General features: G+C 41.5%; 1 protein-coding gene across 1 annotated transcript in view; it reads right to left on the bottom strand.

The window, feature by feature from the left end:
- The window catches only part of CTNND2 (catenin delta 2), a 654,700-nt gene that overhangs the window by 33,140 nt on the left and 598,291 nt on the right, over positions 1–23,269 (bottom strand). Inside the window, exons 17-18 of the mRNA XM_075052197.1 lie at positions 7,653–7,863; positions 4,183–4,267 (exon numbers count right to left, since the gene is read on the bottom strand). Of these exons, the coding sequence (XP_074908298.1) occupies positions 4,183–4,267; positions 7,653–7,863 (296 nt within the window). The remainder of the gene's footprint in view (positions 1–4,182; positions 4,268–7,652; positions 7,864–23,269) is intronic.

The raw sequence follows: 23,269 nt of genomic DNA, 5'->3' as shown, positions 1-23,269 counted from the left end.
GTGAAATCTTCTTTTTTCCCTAAAGCACAAGCTTACAAAGCTTTGTTTACTACAAAGTAAACACTGTCACCTCACTCACAGATCTGAACGCTGACTATTTACTTTCTGTGCCTTTTCCATGCCAGTCCAGCCTAACAAGTCTACATGTCCCACTAAAGCCACAACACAGCTATGAACTGGAAATCCTGGTACATGGGATAGAACGTGTCAGTGGCGGGTACAGGGCGTGAGATAGCTCTGCAAACACAGAGCAGAAGGTATTGTGGACTTACAGAGCTTTCCAGGTGGAAACTGAGACAATAAAGGCAATGCCTCTTCCACCTTGAGCTTGCAGCTCAGGCTGTGAGAAGTTAGAAGTCTACCCATCATCCTCCTGAGCCAGAAAAGCTACCGTCTCCACCTAAGCATGCTCTTCAGAGAATAAAAACCTATTTGAGAAGAGAGACCAACAGTTCAAAGAGTGTAACTCCTCTTACATTAGCTGTTAATAAATGGGCACTATGTTCCTGCTCCATCAAACCGAATGAAAGCAACGCACAAACCTTCAGTCTTATTTTTTATAGGATCTTGGGAATCCCAGGACACGCCAGATGCTGCAGATTAGTGAGCCTGTCTCCCCAGTAATGTTCCAGCTCTTGCTTTTGGGGCATTACAGAAAGGACCTATGAAATCTATAGGGCCTTCTCATTGCTTTCATTGGGAGCAGGATCAGCCCACTGCAGAGACGTTCCTGGGTACCAGAACTCAGAACTCCGGGGTGTTGGAGCTACGTTGCTTGCAGGGTTTGTCCTGTCCTCCTGCTCTGCCCTTCTGTTTAAACACAGCATATGGGCTAGCCTGAAACTCTTTTTCCAGAAACACTTATATCTGTTGCTTAATGTGGCTTACTAGATTTAATTTTCTATGCCTCTCATCTCACTGACTTGTGGAATAATTTTGCATTTTTCAGGATAAAAAAGACAGATAGGACCTTAAACTTCTGTGTTGTTAAAAGATACTGTTTGCATTCTTAGCCAGACAGACTACGACCCTGAGACAGGGTATATCGATTGATTCGGTCAATGAAGTTAACTGAGTTGTTGCAGTTGCTGCTGCAGTTTTTGGCTTTGAATGGCCCAGAGGAACAGGCAGTGTCTCTCAGACACCGAGTGGCACAGTGAAATTTGTGCGCACTATGATTCTTCTTAAGTACCATAGCTGAAGCTGGCACCCTGAAATCTGTTAAACTTGGGCTGTTTTTTATGCAACAGCCGATTCTGACAGTGTCCTTAGAGGCTGCTTCACTTAGGTTTCACTACATAGGCATATTCCTGTTATAGCCTTGGTTAAAGCTGAAGAGCTTGCTCACCCATGCTGGGACTGGAGCTTGCGAGAAGCATTGCGTATACCCTGCTTAGGGCAGCCCCGCTGCTGGCAGCGGGTGGGGGACTGGTTTCGGACTCCCCCGCTTCTTTCCACTCCACGGCCAGGAGCTTATCGGGGGATGCTGCAAGTGGGAAATGGGTGCCTACGTACTGCTTGGCTTTTGGTCCTTCAGAGGTGCGGCAAGTCATTAGGTGACCACACCAATCCCCAACTCTGGATGGACTTTCTGTCAGTGCAGTTTATATTCTGCCAGCTACGGGATGATTCCTGTAACGTTGAGCAAAATCAGAAATGTGAAAGAGGTTTTCATTTTGTTGCTGATGCCGTCATATTTGGACTAAATATACTGACTGTTACTGTATCAGCAGTAAACACACATTGCCTTCTTTCCACATTGATACAAAGGATAATCCTTCTATTCTTTTTACCTCTCCTTACTTACTCTGCTGTAAACATGTCGCTCTAAAATACACCGCAATTCAAAATATTTCGTTACACTGTTTCTCAAACAGCAAGGTAAGTGCCGCTGCTTTTTCTTAAATGTGATGTGATGCCTGCAATTTCCTTGTATTACAATACAAAACCGTGCCTCTCTGTAGGCCACCAATTCTTTGAAAGTAATTGTATATATACTTCAGTACATAGGAAGAAATTGCTGATGGTTATGCAATGGGATTTACCTGCACTTCAAAAAAGGCTGTGCAAGTGCAAGATGCTGCCAAGTGCTGATCATATTATACTGTCAGCTGCATGTTCACTCGTTTTTACTAGCATATGTATCTTAATGGGACAAAATAAAGATTGCATTGACACAGTATCTTTATATTACATAACTAGCTGACTGTTAGTATAATGCAAACTTTTGTCATTTTCCTATCATAAAAACATTATTTTCCCAACAGTGGTGAAACTCAGCCAGCCAGCATAAGTCAGCCTACTATAGGCAAGTTTAATAAATATGATGACTTTATAAAATTGCTGTATGTCTTTTAACAAACAGGAGTATTTTAAATTAACTATCTGAATATTTTGATTAAAAGAAACCATATTTATACAAGGCTTAGCAGCATGTATAATGGCATGTAATGAGTATACAAATATGTAGCAGAGAGTGACCTTCATTTTAAGATTTTGTGAAGCCTGTAGGAATTAGCCAAGATAGAGAGTAATAAAATACTTTCTGACAATATAGACAATCTGTCTGCTACGAACGTCCTGGAAGCTACCTCAAAGGCTAGCCTGTCGTATTTTCCATACCATAGGCATGTATTTGTGGCCACAGAAAATGTTCTTTTAAGCATGCAAGGTACTTAGTACCCAAGCATGCTTAGTACGTAAGTACATTACCAGGCATTCACATTGGCAGCCAGCAGAATGTCCTTTAGGTAGCAGTATACTCAGAAGCCATATAGCATATAGATTCCCTCATGCACGGAGCAACCCCAGAAACTGCTTTTCCGTCACAGCATATATATACAGACAGAAGGTTGGAAATGAGCCAGACATTGTAAGAACCTCTAAGAGATTATGGTGCAATAAAGTTCAGCCTCTCCGGTGCAGCCACCCACATGCACAGAAGTCAGGCTATGCACGCTTCCAGGGTGTTACTGCCTTGCGTCAGGAAAAGCCTACTCTAGCTCATGTTTGTTCCCACCTCTTAATGGGACAGTTGAGTACCAGCTCGTTACTTGGAACGTCTTCGCATATGGTATCCCTAGGGCTGCCAAGGCTGACAGAAAATACTGGAAGTGAACAATGGGAGAGACTCAATAACCATCTTCCTTACTCCCCAGACTTGACACAAGCAGGGCTGAGGCATGCAAAAGAACAGTGTTTCAAACAGAAGGTCAGCTTCTGCCAGCCTGAGATCTGGTGTATATATTTCATGTAACTAAGTTCTTTTCTTGTGCAAAATACATACAACACAGACTATGCCGCCGCGAACCTTCCCTTCTTCACCATTCTTATGCCTCAGCCTTAACTAGGTCCTGAGCTTTTGTGCCACACAAAGTCTTAGCTCTCTGCTGAGATTACAAATACAGATATCAATTAGATAAGCTGTGAAATTCCATGTAGCAAGAAGACCTTTGAGAACTAAATCTGCAGGCTGATACTCCCATGAAATGTAATTTAGTTTGGAAATACTCAGCAAGAATTACTTTAAATGTTGTCATTTACTAAGTAGACACTTCTGTTTTAAAAGCTATATAGGATGTTGTTTCACAGAATCATATTACCGTATTGCAATTCATTTTTAAGAGGTTAGCAGGCCTGTGGGAATGGGATGGTACTACAGACTCCATAGGCTGTCTGAAAACCCAGTATATGATGCTACTGTCTGCCAGCTGATTGGAAGTGAAGCTATCAAGTTTCAGCCCAACGCCACACGTAACTGGTCCCTAAGCACCCCTCCTTCAGATACTCTTGTTTACAATCTCATGAGGAAATTTGGGAGCTGAAGGGCTGGAAATCTGGTAATCTCCTCAGGACAGGGTGGGGAGGTGTAAGAAGAAAAGGTACAGTAGGAGAGCTTGCATAGGTTTGTTCGCTCTCCAGGGCTGTCAGATCCAGCATTATTTTGTATGAATTATTTTGAAAATCAAATTCACATCCCCTTTTCACCACCACACATATTTTCAAAAGGTATTTCTATGTTAAAAGTAGACATGAGAGAAAAACTCATAGCTCCAAGTATCTGAAATTTTAAACTCGAGGTGAGTTTCCAGTCACATAAATGTTTTGGTCTAAAGTCTCTCAGCCCCCAAATTTGGGTAACCATACAAAAGATGACAAAGCTAGAAAAAACCCAAGCCTTACCTTCTTGTAGAGACTTCTCAGGTCTCTGTACTGCCACATACTATTGAGGACCTGAGATGCTGCTTTCACCACTTTTGGCGAATGCCTGTTACACACATATATTAAAAAGGGAGAGAGAAAGAAAGAAAGAGTGAGAAAGAGAGTGTTAAAGTACAAGACTCCATTCACCCCAATTTTCAAATGCATCGCTATGGATTTAAACCCACAATTAAAGAGTTTCAAATGTACCATAAGATCTTTGGTTGACATCTTGGAGACCAATGTGTTTTTAAGCAAGGGCAATACATGTTATTTCTATAGTACTAATTATTCAGTGAGGAGCAAAACGTGTGCTCCTCCGACCACTGCGAAAAAGGATTCATGCTGAGAGCATAGTAAGAGGAATGGGAGAGGTAGCAATTGGCAAAATTGTTGAGGAGCCAAGTGGTATTATGTACATCTAAGAAGATGTCCTGGCTACAACTTTTGGCCTAAAGGACAAGAAGTTAGAGCCAGAGTTTCTTTCTCTGTAAGCTGCCAAACTTCAACTCTTGACAGTGTGCTCAATGCACTAAGCGCCTCTTAGCAGTGGCCAAAAGAAACACTCTAGATGGGCGATGAGCACTGCTTTTGAAATGCAGAGCCAAGATGCAGAAATACAACTGATTACAAAAAGTCATAAGAAATTTCACTAGGAATCCAAATTAGGACTTGCATCTTGCTCACACCATTACCCTTTAATGACGACAATACAATGTCATGTTGAAAACCATATATAACTTGACAGGGACTTTCTCTTCAGAAAGGTTTTGAGAGAAGCTCTAAACTATTGTTACAGTCAGTTGGAGTCATATATTCCTCTTGGGATAGGTAACTTTAAAAAAACTCCAAAAAAGTAATATCAGAGAGTATTCAGCTCAGTGAAGAAGGGTCAAATAGAAAAGGCGGGGAAGGTAACCCAGCCCACTGAGGAAGCACACACTCTGCTGTACCAAGAATACACATAAAGCAGTAGAGCGCTAGAAAACCTTGCAAAGGCCAAAGTCTGGAGTGAGGCTCGATGGAGTTCAGGGCGGTCATTTAGGCGATTCATGTTTTACTCAGAAAAGGCACATGGATTGCAAAACCAAAGAGAAACCAGAAAACTGGCAGCGTGTTACTGGTTTGGGTGGGAAGTCTTCTCAGGGGTCAGGCTCTGGTGCATCCTGTGATCTCTGAGAAGGACCACTGGTAGGCTGACACTCACGCTGGTGAAGCAATGTCATGACACAACTGAGTCAATTACCTTATACAGTATTTTCCCAGTAATTTATCTGGTGCTGTTTTTTCCCTTTTCTTCCATTTCTCGCCCAGAGTACAGCAGTAGGTGGGTAATTGGTGCATAAACAGGAATGTGATGAACGCTTTCAAGCATAATTGCTTTTATTATACTCCCAGCTGTACTGGCTAGTGGGGTGCTGGTAGCACGGAGTAACCAGGAAAATAACTGCGCCGACCATATTGTGAGCGCTGAGGAGAAACAGGAACTATGCGAAGCCAACATGGGCTTGGCCAATGTGACCTTATGAACACCAGTTCTCTCGTGCTGTCCTACAGGGAAAGCGCTCAAGCCCTGGGCATGTTCCAAAGGCTCGCAGGGGCGAGCCCCACGCTCCTGGCACCGATCCATACCAGGATGCACGGCCAGGCTAGTATCCTGCACTTGTAGAAGCAGAGGCTTCATACTGGACAAGATAAACTCATGCTAAAGTGTTTTACTGCATTAAAGCGAGCATGCCAGAATTTCCTGTCAGTCCAATGACCGGGAATTCTGATTTGTAAACAATGGATTACCTATGAGAAACCAAACCAAAGCAATAGTGCACAATACTAACAACTCTGAAAGCTGAAAAATGGAACTTTCACTTAAGATGGGCATTTGTAGCACTGTGAGTTGACAGGTTTTCTTCTTCTAGAACTGTGTAACCTGTACCAGTAATAACACAGGACCGCAACTCAAAGTACTTGAGAGGAGGGATACGTATCATGATCTGGGAGGGTGTTTTGGAATTACTCAACACTACCTGGGCTAAATACCTTCATTCAACATAGATATGTCTTTCACAGTTATGAGGGATACTTAGACAGGGAATTATACCCTTGGATCCTCCTAAAACTGCCCGTGATACTCTGAAAATTCCAGACTCTAGAGGTATTAATAATCTCTGCCACATAACAAACAGGTAGACAAATGCATTATTCTGAGGAAAGACACATTCAACTTAAGAGAAATGGATATGAACCTGCTTGCAATATCAGTACATTTGATCTAGAAAATATAAATCAAAATTTTAAATAGATTTAATAATAATAAAAATGCAAATGTAAATAAATTGGCAGAGCATGGGGAGCTCCCACAACTGGAATCACACACTTTGTCACGCTACTACTTTTTACCCCTTACAATTAGAACGTGAGAATGTTTCAATAATGAATTTGGTATGAAAAGAAAAGGGTGACAATAGAGGAAAAAGAAATGTGATTAAATTATATTGGCAATGCTCCGATCACATAGGTGAGCATAAGTTCTCATACCAAATGTAGGGTGCATAAATCTTTCCTTCAGGTTGTGGCCTGGCTTTGTGGGGCTCTTTTAGAGCTCTGATGCTGCAGTAGGCTGTGTGATGACAGCTTCGAGTAGGTGGACTGATGGGTTTTGTGCACTACAGTGAAGGCTTTTTGTTTTCAAACTGCCATAGTCCCATTGCACTATACTTCTGCAGGTTGACAAATATGAGAACCAGGCTATCTGTTTTAGGCAAAAGAAGGATAAAGAGTGAACTCTTCATGAAGAGTGCGTACATAGGAAAACAGACAAGATGAAACCATAGCTGCTCTGAAAATGGCACAGTCGTGTGTAAGATTTTTGCATGTTTTGGTGCCTCACAAAGTAGCCTGCAGGTATCCTAACGCTCCCTCAGAAGCAAGGTGCTAGGAAAATCCAGGGATCTATTTTTCTACTCTGCCCCACCTCACCAGTAAGCTGGTGGCAGGGAAAAGGGTGCTGTGAAGAGGGACAATGACTTTACATTCTTCACTCCCAGAGCAAGAGGAGCAGTTACAGAACTGCGGTGAGGTCCCCTCCTTTCACAGGATCCCTCCACCTGCATGTCACCCCTTCTGCGGGGTGCAATCCAGCAGCTCTGGTCCCTAACGTTTATCAGGATCTTCTGGAAGTGCTTAGAGGTTGTGGTTACTGTAGATAATTACTCTTCCTTAAACTGCACACGCGGTGCACTCCATGCACTGCAGATGGTACATCAAAAATAAACCACAGCAGAGACTTTTGCCATTGGTATTGTCTGTTTCTTGTCACCTTTCACACTGGGCATATGATTACTGATGAAACTAAAGAATTCAACTCACGATTGCACAGAGGAGGCAAACACATTCAGGACTAGCAATAACTACTGGAGATGTTAAAAAGGTGCAAGGTGATTTGCAAAACATACTTGTCTCCTTTACTCTTAGATATGCCAACCAGTTTCTCAATGCCGCCTGCGTCTCGTAAGGCCTTGGCATTCTCCATGTTTTTAGTGATGACTTCATGCAGAGTGCAGCAAATGGCAGTAACGGTGTCATCAGACATGGCCTTGCTTGCTGAGCTGTTGCTGTTGTTAGCGCCTGGCAGTCGGTGGACCAGATCCCTCATGGCATACTTGCCTTTGTTGAAAGAAAACGAAGGGAGAATTCAGAAGATACAGCAATAAAGGGTGACGGAGAAGAAGTACAGGGAAAACACGCAAGACTATTAGCACCATTTGCATCATTGCATGTAATCTAATTGGCTACTGATACTACTTTGGAGCAAGCCACATTTATACGATTGCATGTTCAAGCATTTCACACATTAGGGACTCTCTTAATATTTCCATACTACATCAGTTGGAGACTTTGGATATGGCTACATCATGCCCTTAGGAGAATGAAACGATGATAGTAAAAGCCAAGTATATGTACAAAAATAACCTGAATACCCCAACTTACAGAACTTGGCAAGTCCTCATCTCCCACCACACAACTCGTAACTTGTTACTGTAAGTAAAATGTGCATCAGTTGTTAAAAACACTACAGTGAATGCAAAGCCAATGATGTTGTTATTTGTGAAAAAGTCTTCTCTGAAGGAGCAGTTTCACTGTACAAGGTTAATTCTCTACTGTGTGCAGTAATTTAACTGGGTTCATTAGTGTTTCTTAGACTTTATTGCTCGGAGTGGACACCATCGTTTCCACACATCCTTAGTTGTATGGATGGTACTGACCAGAAAGGGAGCCTTTCTGACATCTATTCCCATCTGATATTCAGTAAGGAGTTTATATAATACTAACGTCCAGAACTTAAAATATCCTAAAATGAAAGGTGTAATGAATTTTTAAAATGCTTACATTGAACTGAAGACATGAAAAAGAAATTCTGTTGATTATGGTTGGACTCAATGATCTTAAAGGTCTTTTCCAACCTAAATGATTCTATGATTATTATAACTGTTTTCATGTTTAAATGAACAAAGGGTTATTTTGCAAAAATTGTGCCTGAAAGAAATGTAGTGCTTGTGAAAAGAACACAAGAACAGCCTCTGAGAATTTTTTTATATATATCTATAGTATAAATGTAAATATATATAAATGTAGGGTAGGGTTAGCACTGCCACAGATATATGAGAAGCCTCACACCAGTTCTAGAGGGTGACTATTACGGTAAAATGGCTGCTCAGTCCTTCAGTGTGATGAAGACAAGATCAGAGAGGGTGAGGGCCTGGTGAAGTTGTTGCTGAGGTCAGTGAAACAACTCCGAATCACCTTCAGTGCAGCTGTGCTAGGAATTTGCATACAGCAATCATCATGAGTGTATCATGCAGGATGAAAAGGACAGGAAAACTGGGAAAAATGAATATAATTAGTAATCTAATCTACATCACATTTTATGAATGAAATAATCAGGTATGATTATTGTATATAATATGATAATTTAATCAGATTTGTTGATAAATTGAAAAAGTTCTGATCAATTAGTATTTATGAGTACTTATTAAAAATCTTATTTCTGAATTCATAAACTGAGTTGTGTGCATCCATATTTGAAAGCAAAGGTAAGAGGAAAATCACATCTTTTAACTATGAAATGTAAAACTATTTTTATTTCTCACAATTTTGCCTGCTGTGGTAGAAATACAGCCAGTCATTCAGAACAGAATATTCATAATACAGATAAAAACTAAAATTTCTGTACTGAAATGATAAACTTAAAGGCTATCAAACAGATTTGGTGGTAATGTGAGATCTTAGAAATTACTCACTCTATATCATGTAAAAACATTCCTGATTATAAAAAGCATAACATTACCCACAAAATGTGTGCAGTAGGATTTGAATCTTACTGGTGTGCTGCAATACAAATACAAATCTTGTCCTCAAACATTTTTATTTCTTTGCACTTAATATTTAATTGGCCATTTGCATCATTAGCTTTTCAGCAGTATTATTACTATCAGATGTAGTACAGATGTTAACACAACTTTCTCTTTCAGAAATGGTTTGTCTGAGCAAACTGAAAATCTTTCTTTCCCCTACACATATATGAAACACTGTTCGAGAACAGCCTGAAATGCTATTTACATCTGCATCTGTTTGATCTATGTGACATGAACACATTAATAGTTGCTTTTCACTTACAGTGATTACTTCAGTCTGTAGGATATAGGAAATTAAGCTTGTGTATCAAAAAAATAAAATAAACCATGATTTGCTGTAGCTTTTACTCTTCTAATGCAGTGCCTGCCACTGGTTAGGAGTACATACAAGTAGATAAACCAGATCAGTGAGACTTTCTGCTTTACTCTGTACACACATCCAGAACAGACCAATGTTCCTTTTTCCTTTTGTACCTCACTTAAAGTGCAACGGAGTGTCTCACCATCTCAGTCCTCTGATGGAACCAGAGGACAATGATCATTCCATCAGGAGCCAAAGACTGTGTCCCTTAGCACTGGGTGTAAGGAAATCCAGATGGCTGCCCCAAGCAGATTTCCTTCCTGGAACTGACCTAGTATTCCAGGCAATAGTATTCATACCAGTACACATGCCTAGAAACACAAGATGCTTCTTACAATAAAAAAAAGCTTTGTAGCTATCAGGAAAAGTTCAGTAGGAAAATGAAAAAAAAAACCAAAACCACCCCATAATCAAGCATGGTATAAGCATTCCGGACGTGTTAATGCTCAATGGTTCTAACATTTCTGCTGGGCACACCCTTAAGTTAGGCATGAGAAGATCAGATCAGTATTAGATACTTCAAAACAATAAACCAGGCTTTTTATAGATAATGCGTAACCGTGGGACAGTACAGCATCCCTTATTCTGAGCGGCTGTAGTAATTCCAGCTCAATACTACTATTCAATTTTTATTTGGTTGCATATTTAAACTAAAATATATTCTAAGTGTTTTTTTTTTGTTTTTTTTTTCTGTCGCACCCCCTGCCCCCAAGAATTGCATCAAATTTAGTCTTTGGCTAGAAAGTGCCAGAAGTCTCACAGCATGCATTTTGTCGACCGAAAACCTAGTCAGTGTATTGCAGCTGTGGCAGCTGTGCAAGCCGGTGTCCAGTTTAGGGACATCCCTGTCAGAACCTGTAACGACAACACTGGGCCCCTCGTCCTGCCGGGGGGGGGGAGACGGGTTTCCTCCGCCCTGCAGTGAAATCCAGAACTGCCACCTCCCAACAAAGCTGCTCACGCGTGCGGGGAAAGCAGCTGACCGCACGGACAGGCGTCCCGGCTCAACGTGTCCTTCCAGAGGCTCCCCAGAAAAAGGTGGCACGCCAGAGGCGAGTGGCTGGGCCATAGCGATGATCTAAGCCGCTGTTTACATGGTCTTAAAATCTATTAACAAGTGTAACTGTTAACGTATCTGCTGTGGGTTTAGTACTTCAAACGCTTTGTTAGCTATTTGAAAATACATTTGGGATGAGAAAAACCCCTGCCTTAGCCATAAAAAATGTGTCTTTAATTCAAAACATATGAACTTATATTGAAAAAGACATAAATTTACTTTAATATAGAGTTGACTGATGAAAGTTAAAAGTTAAGGACTATTCTTTATAATGCTGAAAACCTTCCACAGTAACTTGCTTGCATTCTAAATGTGTTTTCTAAAACTATACATTTAGTTAGTTAATAAATTACTGTACTTCATTCACGCACAAAAAAATCAGTTATCAGTTAACTTCTCTTACCTCAGTTATGTTCCTGCTGCTTTACAATAGACATGAAGGAGAGAAGAGTCATGTTTTCTAGCATTAGCGATAGAAGAAACCCTGCTCTAGTTTAGAGTGGTGTAAATGTTGAGTAATGTTAATGAAAGCACAGCTACTGCTACATCAGCCCAACACAGCTGACAACATGGGTGATCCTTGACTTTGCATTAGCCTATGTTACAATCTGCAGAGCGTTTGTGTTTCGAATTATTTTTTCAACGTTAAGAAGCTCTTCTGAAAGCAGAGTGAAACGTATGATGGAAACTAGTCTTGTAATGTCAGCAAAGTTTTATCTAGCACTACTAGTAGGAAGGCTGGGGAATTCAACTTGCAGCTCAGGAAGCCTCCCTGAGCTGAAAGAAGAACTGATGAGGGTCCTGGGAAGAGAGGAGCACGTGTGTGAGAATGATATTAAAAATAAATAGCATTGTTAATTTTCATTAGGGTTCATACAGAACTGCTTTGATCTACAAATAAATTGATTTTTTATTTGAGCAACATTACACATTATAAGACCCAAAACTGATTTGATGCTTTTAAAGAGGATTTACATAATATGATTAAACATAACCACCAGCTTGACAAGGAAAAAAGAAATCATATTTATTTGCTCCACTTCGCTCATAAAGGAGTGAATTTCACTTTCATAACGGAAGGAAGAAAGGCATTAGACAGCCATAATTTGGGGGCAGTGTCACAGGAAAGGGGTTGTCCTGTAGGTGTTTGGGACAGCATTTTTCTGACGCTATACAAGTTATTCTCTACGGTAAGACTTCCATCACTTTTATACTGAGAGTAGGATTTGTCTATCACTATACACTAAATCTTTGACTGTAAGATGAAAATGTTTGTTTACTAAACATTTCAACAATGCAGATTTAACATCTTTTCCTTTGCATGATAAAGTCTCATTAGCACCTTAGTACATGCCTCCATTACTTAATTCAGGAAACTTTTTCCTTCATAGGATCAAACTGATAGCTGTCCTATGAAAGATTCTGCCTTCTGAGGAAAACAATAGAGCAAACTATTCTTCTGGTAGATTTAACGGGAGTAAAATCATCACAGGTAAGGTTCCACTTCCGGAAATATTTCCCTACTATTGCCTTGAGACAAAATCACTGCTGATGTAACCCCATTGACTTCATTTCCATTTTCACTCATCTCTGAAAAATGACTTTGACACATTGGCACATTTATTAAATAGTGGTGACATGGTTCCTAGTTTGAGAGAACAAGACTAGGAAAATTAACCTACTGATAACACAAGAAACCTCAAACAGATATTAATTCAAACTAAGAACCCTGTCCTTGAGGTAGAGCTTGCTCTAATAAAAGTAATACTTCACCATTTTTTTCCATTCAAAAATGCTCATTAATTCACATTGTGTAGCTAGATAATATAAAAATAGCAAAATGCCACCATATTTTGCTGTAATGCTACAGATATCCTATTCCAGAACTACTGGGGTCTGTATGTCATAATACATGTGAATTTTGTTCTCTTTGTTCTAACACATGTGCTCCACTTAAATTTCCAGACATATGTGTTTTTGTGCAGTTTCAACATCCTTGTGTTTTTAATGCCATCCAACTTCAATATTTCACAGTCTTTATGGAAAGAATATTACTGGGAGAGCTTTTATTATTACTTTCAATCATTACTTAATAAATGTGCCCAAACTGTCTACTTAATTCTGATGGAACAAATTTTGATCGTGAGTCAGTATATTCAACTGATAGTCTAATAAATTAGAGCATATTTATCACATGATAGCAGTGGCAGACATACCACGACTGTATTTGATAAACAGTTCATTTGTGCACCATCCTTTCTCTTGTCAGATACTGTTGTTTTAAGGTGTAATTATTGATAATCACTATTGGCATTAGGGTAGCACCTGAAAGTGCCCCTCACGGTCCAGCTGCCGCTGTTCCAGAGGAACCCCGTCCCTTCTCTGAACACTGCAAATCTTCTAGTACATACTGAGGTGCAAGACGGGGTGTAAGACCCCCCCCCAAAGTGATTAGGCTTAGTACGATATGTAGCAAACTCTGGAGTTGAACTGCCTAGACAGGATGAAGTATTTTGTAGGCATCAGGGCAGCTGTGACTCCCATGTGGTTTAAGAGGGTAAAGGTTTGTTAGTTTTCACAGGGAGATTTTCTTCTGCCACTGAAAAAACTCAAGGGGGAAAAACTACCCTGAATTTTAAAGGCAAAATAGGTTAAGAGGTAAGAAATGCTGTCAGACTGGGTCTTGGAGCCAAATGCTTGTAGTTTTTTGTGGAGAAAGCAAACCCGAGAAGATGAAGCAGGGTAATGCCAGAGCTGTTGGGCCAGCAGTAAAGGCAGCAGGTGGAAGGAGACAAAGTTGTATTTTTGAAAGCAAGAAAGGCTGCAGTACTGAGGTTGAGACACTCGTCCTTGAGTAGATGTTTACTCCTCAGACTTTGGGAAGCACCAGGAAGGGTGTAGGTCAAGAACAAGAAATAATCTACCTGACATGGCAATGCTGGTTTATAAAGGAGAACCCCTATTTCAGAAGACAGAGCAGCACAAACTGAAGTAAGGGTAATTAGCCACCACAAAGTTTAGTGCCCTCTCGCTCAGCACTGAATGACCTGACTGCTTCCACCGCAGGCTTTCCACTGCAGCCACTGAGCCAGTGACTTTGCTATCCAGCCCACGCCATTACATATAGTCTCTAGCGCTGCAACTGCAGCGTACATTGCATGTGAAGGAACTGTAAGTCACAACAGTTTGTACACACTCAAAGGCAGTGGCTACTGTCAAACCCACGTGGTCTGCCCAGTGCTAGCTAACTGTCTGCGGCGTTGCTCACCACAACGGATCACTTTCTTGTTCCTAAGACCACCGTGCATGTAGTAGTATTGGAAGAGGAAAGTGCAAAAAAACCTTGAGCAGTGAGACTGAAAAGCATGCACCCAAAAAGCATGGGCCCCATCACTTCTAGCAAGCGTCAGAGAACAGAGGATTTTGGATCAGTTTGGGATTTGGGTGTAAAAGGAAAGATAAAAGCATTTTTAGGCATGTAGGGGGCAATTCATGTGCCCACACACAGGGGGCTAATGCAGTTTCAAATTCCCTTGGATACCTGAGATACTTGCACAGCTAGTAGACCTATGGAAGATGCACAGCCTTCTGGAAAAGCAGATGGAGACAAGGTAGGATACACTATCATCTTTAATGTTTAATGCTTATCTCATAATGCTTACCTGAATCTCATTCTCAATGTTTGGCCAAAAATGTTATTTAGGTACCCAAGTCCTTTTACTTCTTGCGTTAGGGATGTGCACAAACATTTGTAATCTCTGCAACTTCAGAGTAAATGCACATGAGGACATTTCACTACATAATGTTAACTGACTATAGTCCTGCAATTATCCCTATCCAAAAAATTATCATCTCAGCTCAATCATTTGTAAGGGAATGAGTGGTGAGTTAACTTACACTGGTTTGAGTAAGCATCTCAAAACTCATGGGCTGGAGCCACTGCTTTAGCTGCTTCACATTAAGTCTAGCCTACCAATTAAGCTGGGATAATGAGTGCTTTGAGCTGGAGAACAATGCTGGGTTTCACCTCCTTGCAGGTTTATCTGAACTTAAATTTTAAGACTCTGTGGAGATAAATTATTTTTGGAGAAGACAGAAAGAATAAAAACCGTTACACACATATACCCTCCTGTGCCCCCAAGCACCCAGGTGCACTTTGCTCAAGGCTGCTGAGACAGAACAAAAGATCAGGTGGAGGTCTCAGATTCCCTCTTCCCCTCAGAAAAATGATACGCACTTTTCACTTTTCCACCACCTCTGATGACAGGCAGCGAGATTTCAAGATATAAGATTGGTATTCGGTATGGAGCACGACAAAGAGGAACAATATCTTCCTTGATGCATTGTATGTGATGTGCCATTCATTGGGTTTCTTTTTTTTCAAATCTTTTTTATCAAGAATAAATTCAGCCATAGGTAGTGTAGCATATAAAGCCCCACAGGGAGCAGGAATAGTCATCTTTTACAGTTTCAGGGAAGAAACCCTCAAACTTTCATAGAGAGATGAAAGTACATGAACTACCAATATCTGTGTTGGCAATGTGAATTGAGATTTGCTTGTAAAAGAATCAAATATCTAAAAGGGTAACCAATATAGAAGCTTTTATCTTTTTAAAAAGATTAAGGATGCTGGTTCTATATTTTGCAAGAGAAAGGTATGGCATGAGAAGAACCAGGAATGACAAAGGGCACAGCCATAACAGGGATGGAAGAGCAGTATGTATAGAAGCTAGAAGCATTGGACAAACACAAAAGAGAAGTGTTTTGCTATTTTCACCCTGAACATGCCATGGGAAATCACAACTGGGTGCAATGCAATCACCGCTTTTCAGCAGATTGCTTTCTCACATCCACGATCCTTCACAGATTTTTCTTTCCTGCAGCAGCATTTTAACCTAGCCACCTTCCTCCTTCAGCTTGTCCGCTTCCAGAAATGTAACTTTTCCATTTCATGTATTTATTTCCTGCTTCCCTGTGGCTGATCATTTTTCTTGCTTTCAACTCACCTTCTCAGGGCTGCCCCCTCTCCCCTGTATTACATGACTGATATTTTTTCTTCCTTGAGCTGTACCTCCTCAGCCCTTTGGGTCTTAACCACTAAGCTTTCATGTTCCTTCGCCATCTCTTACATATCCAATATTTAAGTGTATATCTCTGCATCTGCCTTATCTGCCAAGTTTTTCCATTCTCTCCTGATACTGGTTTAAACACTTTCAGTTCAATGTTCAGCTAGATCCTGTTTTTGTCACACCCCTGCATGCCCATGACCCCCCCTCCAGGCTCCTGCTCTTTAATGTTCTGAACTAAAGGAAATTTTAGCTAGCTTACAAGCATAGATTTTAGACTTGAAAATACCAGTCTGTTTAAAAGGTATTGCTCTTGTACTACTCTTGTTGTCTCTCTTGTGTAACTCAATTCCGTAGACAACTATCTATTTAATCTACTGTTGCTCCTAATACTGATTTTACTCCTCTCTCAATGGAACCCTTTCATATTCTGCGTTTCTCTCACACAGCAAGACTGCAGATATTCAGGCTTTATATTAGCAGTTGTCTTAAAACCTAGAGATTAAAGAACTTTCAGGGCTCTTTAGCTGGCTGTAAACTGCTAATTCATATAGCATATCTGTCCCAACATGTGCTATAAAGGCTAGATCCGTGTCTACACTTTGCATACAGAAGCACTTCAGCTGGCTCCATCGGAGCTAATGCCAAAACCAGAGCAGTGTATTGAGACCCTGCTGTACATCTCTGCCTCTTTCATCTTTGCTGCTGTCTTTTTGGCAATTGTCATAGGATGCATGCTGCCACAGAGAAGTGGATTCCTGGACTAACTAGCTCTCCTTTGGGGGAGTAGATGTTTGCAGCAGAAGAGCCAGAAAACGAGTACATAAATATATTTATGGGTACCATGGCCAAATGGAATTTCTGTTTCTTAATGGCACCTGTCACACAGCATAGTGGATGGCTTCTATTTTAAATGTTAATCCATATATCAGCTGAGCAACCTCTATCCCCTCTCATGCTGGAGAGGCAAACCAACCATCAAGCACAGGCAGCCCAGCTCCGGTTGCATTCTCTGACTTGCAACCTGGTTTTGGAAGATGAATTTGGGAAGAGGTATAAGCGTTAATTTGTTGACTGTCTCACCCACACTGGCACTATAAAAATGAGTCAGTTCAAGCCCAGTTTAACCTGGCAGGTCTGTTGACCTGATTCACCAAACAACTACTGGGTCCACAGAATGAGACAATTCTCCACCAATGAGCTTCTATTTGTCACCCTCAGCAGCAAAGGAAGCAGCATTTTTTAAGGTAAACTGTCACAAACCCACTGCTCTTTTGTTGTTCCCCCTCTGCTGGCCAGAAAAAAGGATCTGAGTGGTGGCTTTGGCTGTCCCCCTTGCAGTCTTAGCTTTGGTAGGTTGGCTGAGAACACAAATGACAGACCCAGGCTTTATTGTTCTTGGATCCAAGGAATCTGATCTCGCATGCTTGGGTTTTATATCCAGAATGGATGGAGGCCATGTGGGCAATCACTCAAATAATAATTTCCTTTTTAATTCATTTTGTTTACATTTCCTGCCAGATATACAAACTGGAAAAGGCATGGAAAGGAGTTGTTAGCCTACCTATTGACCCAGGTAGTGCAAATATATCTAATTAATCAGCTCCTTTACACACCACCAGATTTATTTCTCATTTAGACTGCACTGTCATCTTTCCTTTCATCTTTCCACTGGCCCAAGGTAAAAAAGATTCTGCAAAGGGAACTGGTTCTTCAGTTTAATTGCTGCAGGCTAAGTTTTCTGATTACTGGAGCTGGTTTTAGTCCCTTGCTATCCTCTTCCCTGCTCCCTGCAGAGAATAGAGCTTTGGAAGGCTGAATTTTAAAAAATGTAGTCATTTAATTAATGTTATGATTAATCAGTGTTTCTAAAGTGCTTTGAAGAGGAAAAGTGCTATGTGAGTGTTGAGTGGAATTTTAGTTTTATCTGTATTATTTTCTGAGATAGGATAATATTTTGTTAATAGTCTGATTCAAGGGACTTTAAATTAGGCCATAATGAAGAAATAAGAATGTAATCTCTTTTTGGAAAAATAAGTTTAGGCTTCAAGATCTATGCCCTGATCCAACACCCATTGAAATTAATGAGCCTGTCTACTAACGTCAAAAGGTATTAAACTGGATTCATAAAGAAGTAGCTTTTCTTTTCTACTTTGGTTTTTACTTCTTGTCCAAAACAGAACAAGATTCTGACAGAAGACTGCTGTAGCCAGAGTGAATTGCAGCTAGACGTTATCCTGCTTTAACTGTCCATGAAGCCATTACTCTTTAATTTCTACTATTTTTCTTCTTCACATGTGCTATAATATTGCCTGAAACTCATGAGCATATTTGTCCCCATTGTATGGTCTGAAAGACTGATTATTTTTGCATGCTTTTATACGCAGTTATGACAACATCATGGTGAAATGTACAAAAATGTTTAGAGATGTACAATAAGATATTAAGAGAAATAAAACCAAAATGGATCCTCTTGATATATTCTGTTATTAAAGGTTAAATAAAATGCATAGATGTAAATGTGTTAGCTCAATAAACATAAATCTTGGTAAAGCAATAGAGTCATCTGAAAACAACTTTTCCAACAAATATCAAACCCACTCCAGGTCATACTGCACTGTTCATATATTCCTTAATTACTGCAATGTTCAAACATTTCTTAAGTCATCACCATGAAAACTCTACATGAAGAAGTTAAGATAATTAATCTGTGCATGATGGCAAAACAACAATACTGAGGATACATATCACTATTTCACATTGCTTTATTGTGCACCATACAATAAAATAATTTATATTTAATAACAAAATCCTGGTTAGTATCTCAGGCTCAGTGAAACCATACACTAAGTTCACAGATGTCAATGTCTGGGAGAAGGACAGAAGGGAAAAGAAAAAGAAAAAGTAAAAGTATAGCAACAGAAAAAGTGCTAACTGTTTAAAAAATATTTTTAAAATCTTCAAAGACAATTTAGCCATGAAAAGGTAAGAGTACAATACAGTATTTGCTTTTCTCCTGCAATTTGGAATTGTTAGCAAAGACCTCATGAAGACACAGTGTCCATCTATTGAACTGCTAATGCATGAGTGTAACTAAACCAGACCATACAAAGGTCTGCCGTAGTAATGAAGCTATAGGTGCATTTATTAGAAGTAGGGTCTCTCACACTGGTCATGCAGTTAAGTGGGCAGGTAGTCAGTTTTACTAGGTATTTTTTAGAGGTCAATTAATTCTGCAGGTAGTACTAATGTTCTGACTCCTCAGTTTAATTCCTGTTCTCAACAGAATGCTTTGTGTTCTTAGCAACACAGTCACTGGAAAAGAGCAAATTATATTGTAGTTTTATATTCTAATTCACCTGAAGCTACTACAATTTAAAGCCTGAATACAGTAGGTATGTAAGCAAGGATATGGTGCAGAATGAAAATAAGCTTTGTGTTCTCATGAGAAGGGCAAACATGCATCTGATAACCTTCCTTAACTAATGTATATTATTTTTTGTTTCGACTACAACATGACTAGTTTTTACATTTCTCATAAAAAACTTCCACAGGTCGTCTTAGTTTTACAGCTCATTATTACCTATATTTCAAGAAGTTGTGACAAATGAACCCTAGTCCCTACTCCTCCATCAGAGTACAGATCTACTAGAGCACAGTTCTGTTTGCGCTTCCTCAAGAGGTGGGAGTCAAAGGGTTCACAATGTGACTTGGTTTTGGGTTGTGTTACTGCTGTTCCTTTCAAGGTAACAGCTCCAAGTGGCATCTTCAGGCTAGTAGCTGATCAAGTCTTTTCTCTAGTGGCCCTCAAAGAAACCTTGCCTGCAGACATCCATTTGAACTTGCTCAGTGTCAATAAATTATTGCTTTTTTAACGTGAGTCACAGCTGCTCACCTACATCTGAGTAACACACGGAGGGAGGATTCTCAGGACTGTGCACTCCCCAAATTTCCTTCTCTTACCTCCATGGGGACACAATTGCCCACATGGCAAGAGTCAGAGAGTCCACATGTTAGACTTCATATGCTAGACTTGATCTCTTTCTTGGAGATCAAGTTGGACCGAGCTGATCTGCTTAAGGCAAAGCCCATAACCTCTTACCCTTCAAGTTCATCTCTCTCAGACCTCTGCAACGTTGGCTGATCTCTGCTACTCCCAAAGAGAAGGGGAGAATTGCACAAGTCTTCCAAAAGTCTTCTCCTCTCTTCAGACTTGGGGAAAGGAAGAATCTGCCAGGGAACAGCTGGCTCCCTGGCTCCACGTGCCTTATTCTAAATGATCAGTGCGCTCTGGAAGACTAGAGTGGAGCCAGAGTGAAAGATTTACATGTACTCAGCAGCCTTGCTACTTCCCTGTGACATGGCAGAACATAAACTACACTCTGCATTGCAGGGGAAGGATGGGAGATCAGGGTTGAAGTGCTAGTAAAAGGTTTGACTTAACAAGAAAAAAAGCAAAGCTGGAAAATAAATGCTCTCGGTCAAACAGAACAGGCATGAGGTTGGATACAATGACGACCTCCTAACCACAGGAGATTCAGAGGACAATATTCCCAAAGGTAAACTATTTCTTGATAGACTGCTCCGCTGCAAATGATAAATTAAATTTGCAGAATAACCTGTTCCCTTTGCGAGAGCAACTGTTGTTGTCTGTGTCACCTTGAAAAATTTTGCACACAAATAAATATATGACTTTGCATATACTCATGCTAATAGAACCATTTTCCTCTAATTAAAATTAGCACTCTGATTATTTGCTAGAATAATCCTGAGTTATGAAATCCAAATAATGTATAAAACATATCACTTTAAGAGCACCCTGAGTAGCACACAATCTAAGAGATCCTGTAACTTTTCTCCTGAGAGGAGTAAGTAATGAGGCAATTTATTTTCCTCATGTTGCACATTAGATCTACCAAACAGCAGGTGAACTCTGAACACCACCACTGCACATTCTTTTGGTACACGGAGCTGAATTACTGCCTTATGCTGCAAAATCTGTAAACTTGGGCTAGGAGCTTTTTTATCTTTCTTAAGGTTGCAGAGGACTTCTCAGGATTTTGAGAAGAAAATGAAATTCAGAGCCTGTATAGTGAATAAAATGCAAGGACAGCCATAAACTAACAGGGTCAATCACTGATTAATTAAAAGACTAAGTTCCCTATGTTAGAAAGATAAGCCCACCTCTGCTCCGGTTCCCCAAAGGGCTAAGTGTATAAAACCGAGGTGCAACCACGCATGAATGAGGTGCCTAGCTTACTCATGCTTGACCGTGGACCTTGATACTTCTGGTAGCAAAAATGAAACAAAAATTGATGCAAATAATTTCCTTATAAATCATAGAATGCTTGAGGTTGTCAGGATCCTCTAGAGATTATCTAAACCAAGCCCTCTGCTCCAACTAGGGTCAGCTTAGTGTTTTCTTATATTCCGATGGACTTTCCTGCAATTCAATTTGTGCCCATGACCCCTCGTCCTGACACTGGGCATCACCAAGAAGAGTGTGGCTCTGTCCTCTCTACACCCTCCCACCCGGCATTTAGGCACATGGATAAGATCCCCCTGCGCCTCCTCTTCTCCAGGCTGAACGGTCCCTGACCTCTCGGCTGCTCCTCACAGGAGAGATGCTCCAGTCCCTTCATCATCCTTGAGGACCTTCACTGGACTCTCTCCACTATGCCCATGTCTCTCCCGTACTGGGGAGCCCAGAACTGGACGCAGCACTCCAGGTGTGGCCTCACCAGCGCTGAGCAGAGGGGGATGATCACCTTCCTCGACCTGCTGGCAACACTCCTCACGCAGCCCAGGAGGTTGTTGGCCCTTTTTGCTGCTGGGGCACGCTTCTGACTCATGGATTTTTTCAGATTTTTCTTGGCAATTAAAGCGATGGCGATATAGTCGGCACAGTGAATGCGAGACCACGTTTTTTAAGCCCTTACCCTCGTAACCCTTACCCCAGCACCCTTCTTTAATCCCCAACACCAAACCCTGCTGCAAAGCCGAAGACCAAACCCCTCACCCTTTACCTCACCCCCACCCTAACCCCTTGCCCTGCTCGCTAGCCTTAAACTGCCGTCCCCAGCCCTAACCCTAGCTCTCCCTGCTCCCGAATCGGCCCCCAACCTACACCCTAACTGCTCGCCGCGGCCCCTTCGCAGAACCCCCAACCCTCGCCTGAAGCCCTTCTCCGACTCCACAGCCTAATCCCTCTCCCCGAAAGGCAACCTCCCCCCCGCCTCGCCCTAACCCTGCGCAGATGCTCACAAACCCGAGCCTGAGCCGTTCTCCTTGTCCCTGTGCCTTCACCCCCTCTCCTGACCCTGGTCCTCAGGTGCCTGTGCCCTGGAGGCGGGTGGAGGTGCCGGGGGGAAGAGCCGTGCCATCGAGGCAGAGATGGCGGCCAGAGCCGCCGCCGCCGCCATTACCTGTGAGGACCGGCCGCTGTGCTGGCAGAAGCCGACTGGCCGGGGCGGCGGGCAGGCGTTTGTGAGGTGGAAGCCGATTGGCTGGGGCGGGTGGCAGGCGTTTGTGAGGTGGAAGCTGATTGGCCGGGGTGGCGTGGCGGCCACTGCGAGGCACGGGAGTGGGAGGGGGGTTCCTCGCGCTTCAGCACTTGAATGGGCGGGTGAGGACATGAAGGGTGTGAGAGCTGGGCCGGCGAGGACGGGCGACCTCGTGGCTGTGAGGATTCAGGTGAAGGGACGTCGATCGTGGGACCACGTTTGTTAAACCTTTACAATAACTCTGACCGCTAACCCTAAGCCTGACTCCTAACTCCTACCTTGACCCCCACCCCAATCCCAAAATATAATCCCCGACCCCGGTACCACAAAGTCCGAGCCCGTAACAAAAACCAATAATGAACAATCTGGTAAAAGAAGAAAATAAATTGCCACAACAAATATTTATAACTGTCGAAAAAGAAACCGCAGTTTTTTTAGCGTGATCTTGCTCTCATAAAGCTGAGCCGGAGCAGTGAGGTGAGGCTCCATTTATCACTGTCTCCAGCAAACATTAGTCTTCGCTATGCGAGAAAATGAAAGATTTTGCTCCCGTTAGCCATGGTGTTTCTGCAGCACAAGCTGGTTCCCAGCTTATTTGACTTAGCAGAAACACCCAATTAAAATTCCTGCCTATGAATCAAATCCAGTTTAAAGCAGCTGGAGGATAGTGA

The sequence above is a fragment of the Buteo buteo genome, chromosome 20 (assembly GCF_964188355.1).
Source record: "Buteo buteo chromosome 20, bButBut1.hap1.1, whole genome shotgun sequence".
Taxonomy (NCBI): Eukaryota; Metazoa; Chordata; class Aves; order Accipitriformes; family Accipitridae; genus Buteo; species Buteo buteo.
This window is presented reverse-complemented; position numbering and strand designations above follow the sequence as displayed.